At 47.9% G+C, this 13,607-nt stretch overlaps 1 protein-coding gene across 2 annotated transcripts in view; it reads right to left on the bottom strand.

The window, feature by feature from the left end:
* The window catches only part of MLLT1 (MLLT1 super elongation complex subunit), a 69,152-nt gene that overhangs the window by 42,585 nt on the left and 12,960 nt on the right, over nucleotides 1-13,607 (bottom strand). For both annotated transcript variants that reach the window (XM_070792986.1, XM_070792987.1), the window contains exon 3: nucleotides 10,670-10,752. In XM_070792986.1, the coding sequence (XP_070649087.1) occupies nucleotides 10,670-10,752 (83 nt within the window). The remainder of the gene's footprint in view (nucleotides 1-10,669; nucleotides 10,753-13,607) is intronic.

Here is a 13,607-nt window from a genome sequence, read left to right as displayed (position 1 = left end):
TCGCCTATTCTAGAAACTTTACACAAGTGGAATAACATAGTATTTGTCCTTTTGTGTCTGGGGTACTTCACATCATGCACATTCTTAATGACACTGAATTACATTTAAAATGGCTTCAATGATAAATATTATGTTACAGATGGACTTCCCTGGTAGCTCAGCTTGGTAAAGAATCCGCCTGCAATGTGGTAGACACTGGTTTGATTCGTGGGTTGGGAAGATCTCCTGGAGAAGTGATATGCTACTCACTCCAGTATTCTTGGGCTTCCCTGGTGGCTCAGATGGTAAAGAATCCACCTGCAATGCAGGAGACCTGGGTTCAATCCCTGAGTTGGGAAGATCCCCTGGAGGAGGGCAAGGCAACCCACTCCAGTATTCTTCCCTGGAGAATCTCCATGGACAGAGGAGCCTGGCGGGCTACAGTCCATGGGGTCGCAAAGAGTCAGACACAACTGAGCGACTAAGCAGCAGCAGCATGTTACAGATAAACATTCTATTACAAACACAAATGACAAAATCAAACCAAACTGCATCCAAATCAACAACTTCTGTTTTTTGCAGGACACTAAGAGATTAAGTGATTGAGAAGACATGCCATAGACCAAGAAAATATCTGTAAAATCAAAGTCTGACAAAGGAGTGATATCCAGAAATATAGAGAACTCTTACAAACTCAATAATAACGAAGGAGACATCCCAAATTTTAGAAAATGGTCAGACACTTTGAACAGACACCTCCTCAAAGAAGTTAAAGGCAAATAAACATATGAAAATATGCTCAATGCCATAAGTCATAAGGGAAAAGTCCAGAACCAGATGGTTTCACCATTAAACACCACCAAACATTCAAAGAATTAAGACCAATTCTACTCAAACTCTTCCAAAAATAGAAAAGGAAGGAATACTTCCTAACACATTCTGTGAAGCCAGTATTACTCTCACACCAAAACCAGACAAAAATACCGTAAGAAAACTACAGATCAATATTCCTTGTGACTATAAAATTGTCAAAATAACGGCACACCAAATCCAACAGCACATTAAAAAAAGTATACATATAATTAAGTGGAAATGTATCCCAGGAATGATACTCAATGTAATACACCACAGTACGAAAATAAAGGGGGAAAATTCACATGATTATCTCAACAGAGGTTGGAAAAAGTGCTTGAAAAAACGTTACGCCCTTTCATGAAAACACTCAGTAAACTGGGAATAAAAAGGAACTTTCTTAATCTGATAAAGGGCATTTATGAAAAATCCACTGCTAACATGCTGCTGCTGCTAAGTCGCTTCAATCGTGTCCGACTCTGTGAGCCCAACAGGCTCCCCCGTCCCTGGGATTCTCCAGGCAAGAACACTGGAGTGGGTTGCCATTTCCTTCTCCAATGCATGAAAGTGAAAAGTGAAAGTGAAGTCGCTCAGTCGTGTCCGACTCCTAGCGACCCCATGGACTGCAGCCCACCAGGCTCCTCCATCCATGGGATTCTCCAGGCAAGAGTACTGGAGTGGGGTGCCATTGCCTTCTCCACTGCTAACATAATACTTGATTTAAAAAAAAAAAAAAAAAAGACTGAATATTTTCCCTCTAAGTCAGGAACAAAAAAAGAAAGACCATGTTTGACATTACTATTCAACACTGTACTTAAGTCCTGGCCAGAGCAATGAGGCAAGAAAAAGAAAAAAGGTGTTCAAATAGTAAAAGGTATTCTGCAACGCTAGAAAGCAAAGAACTAAGGAGCCTCCTGATGAGATTGGGAGAATGAAAAAGCTGGCTTAAAACTCAATATTCAAAAAACTAAAATCCTGGCATCCGGTCCCATCACTTCATGGCAAATATAAGGGGAAAAACTGAAAACAGTGACAGATTTTCTTCCCTTAAACTCCAAAATCACTGCAGATGGTGACTGTAGCCATGAAATTAAAAGATGCTTGCTCCTTGGAAGGAAAGCTATGACAAACCTAGACAGCACATTAAAAAGCAGAGACATCACTTTGCTGACAAAAGTTCCCATAGTCAAAGGTATGGGTTTTCCAGTAGTCATCTACGGACGTGAAAGTTGGACCATAAAGAAGGCTGAGTGCCAAAGAATTTATGTTTTCAAATGGAGGTGCTGAAGAAGACTCCTGAGAATCCCTTGGAAAGCAAGGAGAGCCAACCAGTCAATCCTAAAAGAAATCAACCCTGAATATTCACTGGAAGGACTGACACTAAAGCTAAAGCTCCAATACTTCGACCACCTGATGGGAAGAGAGACACCCCAGAAAAGACCCTGATGCTGGCAAAGACTGAAGGCAAAAGAGGGCAGCAGAAGATGAGATGGTTAGACAGGATCACTGACTCAATGACATGAATCTGAGCAAACTCAGAGACAGTGAAGGACAGGGAAGCCTGGCATGCTGCAGTCCACGGGGTCACAAAGAGTTGGGCAAGACTTAGTGACTGAACAGATCCAAACTGACAGGAAAAAAAGTGAAACTACCTCCATTTGTAAATGATATCCTTTACGCAGAATATCCCAAAGAAGCCACGAAAAATTGCTAAAGATAATAAACAGATTCAGTGAAGTTGCAGAGGACAAGATCAACATTCACACAAATCAGCTATGTTTCTATATACCAGCAATGAACATTCCAGAAGGAAATTAAGGAAACAATTCCATTTTACAATAGCATACAACGGACTAAAATATCTAGGAAAAAATGTAACCGAGGAAGTAAAATACTTGTACACGAAAACTACAAAACATTTTGGAAAAGAAATTAAAGAAGACCTGTAAATGAAAAGACATCCCCTATCCATGGACTGGAAGACTTTAATATTGTTAAGATGGCAATGTCTCCAAAGTGTTTACAGATTCAATGCGATCCCTGTCAAAATTTCAGTGGTCTCTTCTGCAAAAATGGAAAAGTCCAATGTCAGATCCATACATAATGCCAAGAGGCCCACAACAACCAAAACCATATTAAAAAACAAACAAAAACCCCAACCAAGTTGGAAGACCCACATAGTCTGATTTCAAAACTTCTGACATAACTGTAGTAATCAAACAGTATGGTACTGGTATAAAAGTGAAAGTGAAAGTCACTCAGTCATGTCCAACTCTATGAGGCCCCATGGACTATTCAGTCCAAGGAATTCTCCAGGCCAGAATACTGCAGTGGGTAGCCTTTCCCTTCTCCAGGGGGTCTCCCCACCCCAAGAATCAGACCCAGGTCTCCTGCACTGCAGGTGGCCTCTTTACGAGCTGAGCCACAAGGGAAGCCCTGGTCTAAGGACAAACATTAAAGACCAATGGAACAGAACTGAGTCCAGAGAGAAAGCACAAACCAACTGATTTCCAACAACGATGCTACAGTTACTCCATGGTGGGGGGAGAACAGTCTCTTCAACAAATGGTGCTCAGAAAACTGAAAGAACATATGGAAAAGAATGAAGCTAGACCCTACTCATCCCACACACAAAAATTAACTCAAAATGTGTCGTCCCCAGCCACTGTTGAACAAGCCACACTTCGCCATCCTATGCACTTCTCACACCAAATGAGCGTCCTTCTCTCGGCGTCCTGGTGCCGTCTTTCCCTCCTTTCTGTGCCCCTGCTATCTGAAATGGCCCAGGCACAGTGCTAAAGTACTGTCCAGGGTTCCCAATCCCAGGAGAGCTGTGAGGCGTCTTCCAGAGAAAATGTCTGCCAGACAAGCTTAGTGCCAGCAGGAATAATGCTGCTGTGAGTCCACTGTTAACAGTCAACAATGTGAATAAGGAGCCTTCAAACAGAAGTGCCCAGAAAACACGGCTATGTGTCCCTCTGCTGACAAAACTGTGACAAGAGGCTCACAGGAACTTAACCTCTAGGCCCCTTGCAGCAAAGGTTCAGTTTTCACTAACTCAGTGTTCCTGGTAACTTTATGTAACTATTTTGAGGAAGGAGAATTGACTGTATATATGTGGGTGGGGGGAGTCGAGTCTAAACAATGGAATATTCAGTTCAGTTCAGTCGCTCAGTCGTGTCCGACCCTTTGTGACCCCATGAATCGCAGCACGCCAGGCCTCCCTGTCCATCACCAACTCCCGGAGTTCACCCAGACTCACGTCCATCGAGTCAGTGATGCCATCCAGCCATCTCATCCTCTGTCGTCCCCTTCTCCTCCTGCCCCCAATCCCTCCCAGCATCAGAGTCTTTTCCAGTGAGTCAACTCTTCGCATGAGGTGGCCAAAGTACTGGAGTTTCAGCTTTAGCATCACATTCCTTCCAAAGAAATCCCAGGGCTGATCTCCTTCAGAATGGACTGGTTGGATCTCCTTGCAGTCCAAGGGACTCTCAAGAGTCTTCTCCAACACCACAGTTCAAAAGCATCAATTCTTCAGCACTCAGCCTTCTTCACAGTCCAACTCTCACATCCATACATGACCCCAGGAAAAACCATAGCCTTGACTAGACAGACCTATGTTGGCAAAGTAATGTCTCTGCTTTTGAATATGCTATCTAGGTTAGTCATAACTTTCCTTCCAAGGAGTAAGCGTCTTTTAATTTCATGGCTGCAGTCACTATCTTCAGTGATTTTGGAGCCCCCAAAAATAAAGTCTGACACTGTTTCCACTGTTTCCCCATCTATTTCCCATGAAGTGATGGGACCGGATGCCATGATCTTCGTTTTCTGAATGTTGAGCTTTAAGCCAACTTTTTCACTCTCCACTTTCACTTTCATCAAGAGGCTTTTTAGTTCCTCTTCACTTTCTGCCATAAGGGTGGTGTCATCTGCATATCTGAGGTTATTGATATTTCTCCCGGCAATCTTGATTCCAGCTTGTGTTTCTTCCAGCCCAGCGTTTCTCATCATGTACTCTGCACAGAAGTTAAATAAGCAGGGTGACAATATACAGCCTTGACGTACTCCTTTTCCTGTTTGGAACCAGTCTGTTGTTCCATGTCCAGTTCTAACTGTTGCTTCCTGACCCGCATACAGATTTCTCAAGAGGCAGGTCAGGTGGTCTGGTATTCCCCTCTCTTTCAGAATTTTCCACAGCTTATTGTGATCCACATAGTCAAAGGCTTAGGCATAGTCAATAAAGCAGAAATAGATGTTTTTCTGGAACTCTCTTGCTTTTTCTATGATCCAGCGGATGTTGGCAATTTGATCTCTAGTTTCTCTGCCTTTTCTAAAACCAGCTTGAACATCAGGAAGTTCATGGTTCACGTATTGCTGAAGCCTGGCTTGGAGAATTTTGAGCATTACTTTACTAGCATGTGAGATGAGTGCAATTGTGCGGGCAGGAATCCCTCAGAAGAAATGGAGTAGCCATCATGGTCAACAAAAGAGTTCAAAATGCAGTACTTGGATGCAATCTCAAAAACAACAGAATGATCTCTGTTTATTTCCAAGGCAAACCATTCAATATCACAGTAATCCAAGTCTATGCCCCAACCAGTAACGCTGAAGAAGCTGAAGTTGAACGGTTCTATGAAGACCTACAGGACCTTTTAGAACTAACACCCCAAAAAGATGTCCTTTTCATTATAGGGGACTGGAATGCAAAAGTAGGAAGTCAAGAAACACCTGGAGTAACAGGCAAATTTGGCCTTGGAATACGGAATGAAGCAGGGCAAAGACTAATAGAGTTTTGCCAAGAAAATGCACTGGTCATAGCAAACACCCTTTTCCAACAACACAAGAGAAGACTCTACACATGAACATCACCAGATGGTCAACACCGAAATCAGACTGATTATATTCTTTGCAGCCAAAGATGGAGAAGCTCTATACAGTCAACAAAAACAAGACCAGGAGCTGACTGTGGCTCAGATCATGAGCTCCTTATTACCAAATTCAGACTGAAATTGAAGAAAGTAGGGAAAACCACTAGACCATTCAGGTATGACCTAAATCAAATCCCTTATGATTACACAGTGGAAGTGAGAAATAGATTTAAGGGCCCAGATCTGATAGATAGAGTGCCTGATGAACTATGGAATGAGGTTCGTGACATTGTACAGGAGACAGGGATCAAGACCATCCCCATGGAAAAGAAATGCAAAAAAGCAAAATGGCTGTCCGGGGAGGCCTTACAAATAGCTGTGAAAAAAAGAGAAGCAAAAAGCAAAGGAGAAAAGGAAAGATATAAGCATCTGAATGCAGAGTTCCAAAGAATAGCAAGAAGAGATAAGAAAGCCTTCCTCAGTGATCAATGCAAAGAAATAGAGGAAAACAACAGAATGGGAAACACTAGAGATCTCTTCAAGAAAATTAGAGCTACCAAGGGGACATTTCATGCAAAGATGGGCTCGATAAAGGACAGAAATGGTATGGACCTAACAGAAGCAGAAGATATTAAGAAGAGGTGGCAAGAACACACAGAAGAACTGTACAAAAAAGATCTTCACGACCCCGATAATCACAATGGTGTGATCACTGACCTAGAGCCAGACATCCTGGAATGTGAAGTCAAGTGGGCCTTAGAAAGCATCTCTATGAACAAAGCTAGTGGAGGTGATGGAATTCCAGTTGAGCTATTTCAAATCCTGAAAGATGATGCTGTGAAAGTGTTGCACTCAATATGGCAGCAAATTTGGAAAACTCAGCAGTGGCCACAGCACTGGAAAAGGTCAGTTTTCATTCCAATCCCAAAGAAAGGCAATGCCAAAGAATGCTCAAACAATGGAATATTATTCAGCCATAAAAAGCAATGAAGCACGGACACACAGGACAACTTGGTGAACCCTGAGAACACGAAGCTCAGTGAAAGAAGCCACACACAAAGGCTGCGTGTTGTGTGATTCCTTTTGTGTGAAATGTCCACAACAGGCAAATCCATAGACACAAAGCAGATCAGAGGCTGCCGGAAGATGAGAGTGGGGATGGGGAGACAAAACATTTGACATTAGAGAGGCTGCATAGCATTACAAATGCACTAAATACTGCTGAATTATACACTTTAAAATGCTTAACTGCACAGGACGTGAATTTCACCTCAGTAAAAATTTTATTTTACAACTGTCATATCATATGAAAACATTTGGCCTTTGACCCCAGTTTCTGATCTTGGAAATTGCTCAGTTGTGTCTGATTCTTTGCGACCTCATGGACTATACAGCCCATGGAATTCTCTAGGCCAGAATACCAGAGTGGGTAGCCTTTCCTTTCTCCAGGGGATCTTCCCAACCCAGGGATCGAACCCAGGTCTCCCAAATTTCAGGCAGATTCTTTACCTGATCTTGGGATCTCCTGAATGATGGGGTGACAGGAGCGTCCTGTGCTCTAACGAGGTAGCTCCAGGTGGGCCCCTAGGTGGCTTAGGATGGGGCTGGTCCCCAGAAGGACCAAGTTTTGATGAGAAGCTCATCCCCTGTCCCGACCGCCAAGCTCCAGGGCGGGGGAGGGTAGAGACTGAGTTAGTCACAATGGCCAGGGACTGACTCATGCCTTGTTAACAAAGCTTCCATAAAACCCCGAACCATGGGGTTCGCAGCCCTCAGGGAGAGCAGGCCAGTGTGCAGGTGCAGGTGTCGGGGGGAAGGGCCTGGAAGTCCCTCCCCTACCCACACCAGGCCCCGCCGCTCTCCCAGCCGGCTGCTTCTGACCTGCATCCCATATACTAAACCCAAAACAGGAAGTAAAATGTCGATCAGAGTTCTGTGAGCTGTTTCACCAAACCCCAGAGCCTGAGGGGGCTGTGGGAAACCCTGATTTACAGCTGGTCCATCAGAAGCACCGGAGGCGCCGGCCACAGGGTACACTGTGGGGCTGAGCCCTGATCTGCGGGTCTGTGCTAATTTGATGGCTACTGGCAGAGAAAGCTAAGCTCCTGGACACCTGGACGGGGTCTGGAGAACCAGAACCAGAGGAGAGGTGCTGGGAAGGATACTGCATTTGGCATTAAAAGCAAGTGAATACTAACAGCTCAGCGATGCCCAGAAGAACTTTTAAGTCAGAAGAACCCAACCCCACCCCTCTTTTTTCCACCCGGGCTTTGGGGAAAGGAGTGGTTTATCTGTATAAGAACATCCTGCCAACAATTGAAACAGAACGCGGCCTCAGATAAGTGCTCGTGCCAAACACCACGGAACCCAGAATTCCACCGTCCACAGCAGGTGCCATGGCCAGGGGCAGATGCAGCCAGAATGCCTCAGGCTTACACAAGAAAATGTCCTGCGTCTGAGAGACAGCCCTTCCTGTTCTGGGTGCACATCCACCCCACTGCTCGGAGAGGCCACCCGTCACCTTCCTTCATCCCTGGGGCCTCGACTCCCGGGGCCTAAGGCCTTAGAGACTGCCTGCTCTGTTCACTCTGCGTGCCCAGGCTGACCCTGCAGTGACATCAACGATGAAGCGCTCACTCCGTGCTGGGACCAGACCACATGCCCTCCCTTCCAGCTCTCCTAATCTTCCCAACAGCCCGAGAAGCAGACACGACTGAAATCTATCTTGTAGACAGAGAAACGGGTCCAGAGAAGTGGCTTGTCCACAGCTGCTCCTCGCTGCTTAGCACAGCCACGATCAGCTCGCCTAACTGATGACTGAACGGTGAGCAGGGCTAAGCTCTTGCCTGCGTGGGTGGGGGCGGGGGGGGCGGTGGGAGAAGCGACTAGCAAGTCCTCCCCAGATGGCCCTGGCTCACACACATCCCACATCTGCAGCAGCTGCTTCTGCCGTAAACCTGCCCTTGCTTTTCCACACCTGTCTGAGCTTTACCAATCTCCAAAGGGACCCACATTTAGATAACACTTGAAGAAGCAAGCAAACAGCAGAATTCAAGAACGGCCATCATCCTGGGTCACGTCCGTTTTGGGTACACATAGATGAACACAAGCTCTGCTGGTCCAAGTGAGCCCCCACGATCAAGGTGCAGCCCAGCCCATGTGCCTGGGCGTCTAGGCACTCCCGCACGCAGGCTGGGATGTGACCACCCTCTGAGGCCTGGCCAAGTACTCAGTAATAAGCATCACCCAGCAGAACGTGAGGTGAACCCAATGGGACCTGTGACCCGCACCCCAGTCCCTCCCCAGGTAGTCTCACAGTGCAGGGCTGCCCACTACAACCCTGAGGGCAAAGCTGCCACCAGGGGCAAAGGATTCTAGTAATGGGACACAGGGCACAGGAGAGCACCCAGCACTCATCTCAAGAACGGGCTCATAGCTCCACACCAGCCCCACTGCCCAGCGCTGCAGATACGGAGGTCCATGCACATCGCTTTCTCCAGATGCACTTGCTCTATCTCCCCAGCCACCCAGAAGGGCTCCAATCAGCATTTCATTTGCACAGCCTCCCCGCGGGGCAGGAAGGCTGGAAACATACCTGCCAGGGACTGACCCCAGCCCTGGCCCTCCTCCACACTCCCCAAGCAGCAGGAGGCCTCCTGGGGTCTGGCTCCCTAAGCCACAGGGCGCCAACACCCCCAGGGGCACAGTGCCCCTCCTGTGCCTGTGCAGACAGGTTGGACTCTCCTCTCATCAGCGGCGTCACCTTGACGCCCAGAAAATCAGGGTGACCTGCAGCCCCACCATCAAATCCCACACCCACTGAAATGTTCCTCGGTGCCCCCGAGCTCTGCCCCTGACACCAGGGATTCTCAGAAGAAGCGACTTGTCAAGTGAGCGGTGGCACTCATGGGCCCCCCAGGATGTCGTCCCCCCGAAAGGTGGCAGAGCTGCCCACAGCCAGTCCAGCTGCATGCATGGAGAAGCACCCAGCCAGCATGCATTCAGAGTCAGGTAAAGTGCCGGCTGGCCACACCTGCGAGAAGCAACAGAGGCTTGCTGCCAGGCAGACAATGGTTAAATGCTGGGTATTGGGCTTCAGGAAAAAAGCTCTGGTCTGAACTGTGTCCCCAGTTTCTGGGCTGCCTCCCACCCACCATGTGATGGTGCTGGGAGGGGCCTGGGTCACGAGGATGGAGCCCGCGGAAGGGGACTGGTGCTTCCACAGACTGCTTGTGCTTCCCCACGGGAGAGCACGGCAAGAGGAGTCTGTGACCTGGAGCACGGCCCTCCCCTGGCCATGCCGGCGCCTAAGCCAGGACCTCCAAGCGCCGGAACGCTAAGCAAACAACTTCTGGTGTTTCTGAGCCGCCCTGTCTGTGGTATTGTGTTATCACAGCCTGAACACTCTGAGATGATTTCTATTTTTTCCCACTGTAAGCACATAGAGATGAATACTAGAGAGAACACCCTCCTGTGATCCTACCACCCGGATTACCTTTACCATCTTTCGTACGTATGATCCCTTTTTTCTATAAATACCATTCACAACTTGCTTTTCTCACTCAACAATTCTAAAAGCTCTCTCCCCCAAGGCCGTCAACAGTTCTGGTTCAGAAGATGCACAAGGGCCTCCAACCAACAGCCTATGCTGAACATCCAGGTACCTTCCAGATCTTCCCCTCTCCTCCCACGGTGACAGTCCAAGGCCTCTGGCCCCACTCCAGCATGTGATAGCTGAGCCAGGGACCCTGCCACTTCTAGCATGACTGACGGGGCCATGGCTTGCTGCTCCCCAACTTGCCAGCTCCCCAGTTGACCGCCATGGAGAGACGGATGCGACACTCCACCCACGGGCACCTAACATGGAGTCTCTGTTACATGTGTCACCATCCACCCTGCCACACATGCACTGCTGGTCCCCTCACCTCATGTGAGCTGTGCGTCCTCCCCACCACTCCCCAGGACCCTACCTTGTTCTTGAAGTACACCTCGATGGGCATGATGAAGCCAGCATACCCCGACTCCTCCACCTTGTAGGGGGGCTCCTTGCACACTGAAAAGAAACAGATGATGTGCCATCAGCACCCAGCAGCAGGAAGCACACGCATTCTGCCTCCTCTCTGGGCTCAGTGGGTTCTGCAGGAGGCCGGCTCCCCAGGAGCAGAGATCCCAGGCCTGGTCCACATCAGAGGGGTCCCAGGGGAGAGAAGAAGCAGAATAGGAGAAAGGGGACCCCCACCACCCTGGGGTGGGAGAGTGTGTGGGAAGGGACCAGAGACCAGCTGAGGCAGAGTAGCTGGCACTGGCCACTGGGCGCATGGGTTCAACCAACTGAGAGCAGCAAGTGAGGCTTGGGCGAGATGCCAGGCCTGGGGAGCCCTGGTCTCCCTGCAGGGCAGGGTCTCTGCTGTGCCCACCTCCTGCCATCACCCATGTGAGCACATGACTTGGGGCCCTGCTCGGGGCCAGGGACATGGACACTAGATGGAGGTGACCTGGTCTAAGATGGAGCTTGCTGCCTGGGTTCCACTGCAGCACCTAAGCACAGCATCCCTAGGACCACAGCATCCCCAGGGAAGAGGGAGGGAGGGAGGGAGGGAGAAAGAGAGAGAACCCAAGAAGAACACAGAACAGAGGTAAAACAATCTCCCACAGTCCCACTCTCCAGGACGCACTGTCAATGTTTTGACATGTATGCTGTCACTACGCGAGTAATGGGAAAACACTGTTCTCCTGCTTTTAGGAAAAACAAAACAGCGCAGATCAACCCCTCATGTCCTCCACCCCACCTTCTCCTGTGGCGACCAAGAGGTAGGAGAAAACCCTGCACCTGTTAACACCTTTACACACGTGTGTCTGGACTGTAACTCTTAAGCGGGTCGCAAATGGCTGGAACATAATGACAGGCCAGCACCTTGCATGTGGCCAGCACATGGGGTATGAGGTTTTCTCGGCTGGCCTGACTTCCCGCCAGGGGCGAGGGGGCAGTCATGACCCAGCCATAGCACCCACCGCAGCAGAGCCTCCTGGTGGCACCAGTGGCCAGCTCCTAAGCTGAGCACCAAGAACACTGTCACCTGACCTCGGGGCATGAATGTGAGTCATTACTGCCACCAAATGCTGCATTCATTCATTATCCACGTCTGCGGTGTCGGGTGCCCAGCTGGTGACAGAAGCCCAGGGCATGCCTCTGGTCCCCAGGAGGGAACAAGTCACCTTCAGTGGGATAGTCAGCCCACCCGGAAGTCAGGAGTAGCCCTGCCGAGGGGACAACAGGCAAGGAACTCTGTGGGGCTGACATCAGCTCCAATCCCTATTCCATCAGGTCTCCTGCTCTTTGGTCATCCTCTGTGGGTGCTGGCTGGGCACGTCACATGCAGCCCACACCATACCACTTTCTCATTCCCTCTGAAACCTGCACCGCCTGGCATCCCGCAGCTCAGGATCCAGGCTGTCCCATGCTCCCTCGAGGCCACCTTAGCTTCTCCCAGGGAACTTGGTAAAAGGAAAGAAAAAAACCAAAGTCAATGTCCTCCGAGGGAAGATAAGCTCGACAAATGAAAATAAGATACTTTCAAAAATGAAAATTAGAGAGTAAGAAAGGGCTCTTAGACATTACAAATACAGTATTTACAGTGGTTTAATTCAACAGAATGACCAGAAAATGAAGTCAACAAAATCTCCCAGAATGTAGGGATAAAAAAAATTTTTTAAGAAAAGGTGAGAGGTGCAAAAACAACCCCATGAATTAAACATATGTCAACAGCAGCTAATATTCATAAAGCACCTATTGTGTGCCAGGCAGTATTCCCATAATCTTATACCATCAACTCCCAACAACACTGTGAGCCAAATGCACTTGTTCCCATTTTACAGATGAGAAAACTTAAACAGAGAATTTACATAACAAGCTTTCTAGAAAGAGAAAACAGAAATTAAACAGATAGGAAAAAAAAAATAGGAGAGAACCTTCCAGAACTAAAATGAAGGGCACCAAATGTCCAACATGATGAACAAATGAACCAACAAAGATTCAATATGATGAACAAACAAACCAAAAAAGTCCCCAGAAAGGTCATAAAAACCATCTTAAGTCCTTCTGGAAAAAAGACAAAAACATTAAAAAACACATCACCTGCAACAGAATGAGAAACCCACAACATCAGGTTCCTCAAAAGATGACAAAGCAACACGTTCAAACTCTGAATGGTAGTCACTCTCCAACTGGAACATTACACCCAGCTCAACTAGCACTCAAGCGTGGGGCCAGAACAGGCCACTCTAGATACACTAAGACTTTATTCCCTACACACCTTTCTTCAGAAATTGCTTCAGTAATTAGTTCCTTGGGAAACTTCTGGATAAATTACTCCAGTAAAACAGGAAAATGAACAAAAACACAGGGTGTTAGGTGAATCCCTGAGGAGAAAAGTAAAGTAAGTCCCAGTGTGATGGCTAACGAGGTGGTCTGGAGAGGAGCCAGTTCTAATCAGAAGAGGAAGAGGCTGGAATGAAATATCCAGAGGAAGAGGGGAGTCTCCACTGAATAAATGAAATGATGGGGGTATGGAGAAAAAGGCAAAGCACCTCTGATGAAAAAGACAAATGCAGGGATGGGGAGGAAGAAGCAAAAGGTGTTCACAAAGCCACAGGCCAAATACGAAGCCAAGTAAATGGGGCCAAATTTCTTTTTTCGGCTGAGCTGGGTCTTTACTGCAGCATGAGGGCTTTTCTCCAGCTGCGCACTCGGGAGCCTCTCCAGTTGAGGCACATGGCCTCTCTAGTTGTTGCATGCATGCTTAATTGCCCCATGGCATATGGGATCTTAAGCTTCCCTGGTGGTTCAGCAGTAAAGAATTTGCCTGCAATGCAGGAGACATGAGAGACATGGGTTCGATCCCTGGGTTG

This window comes from Bos indicus, chromosome 7 (assembly GCF_029378745.1).
Source record: "Bos indicus isolate NIAB-ARS_2022 breed Sahiwal x Tharparkar chromosome 7, NIAB-ARS_B.indTharparkar_mat_pri_1.0, whole genome shotgun sequence".
Lineage (NCBI taxonomy): Eukaryota > Metazoa > Chordata > Mammalia > Artiodactyla > Bovidae > Bos > Bos indicus.
Note: the sequence above shows the minus strand (reverse complement) of the source record. Positions and strands in the feature narration are given on the sequence as shown.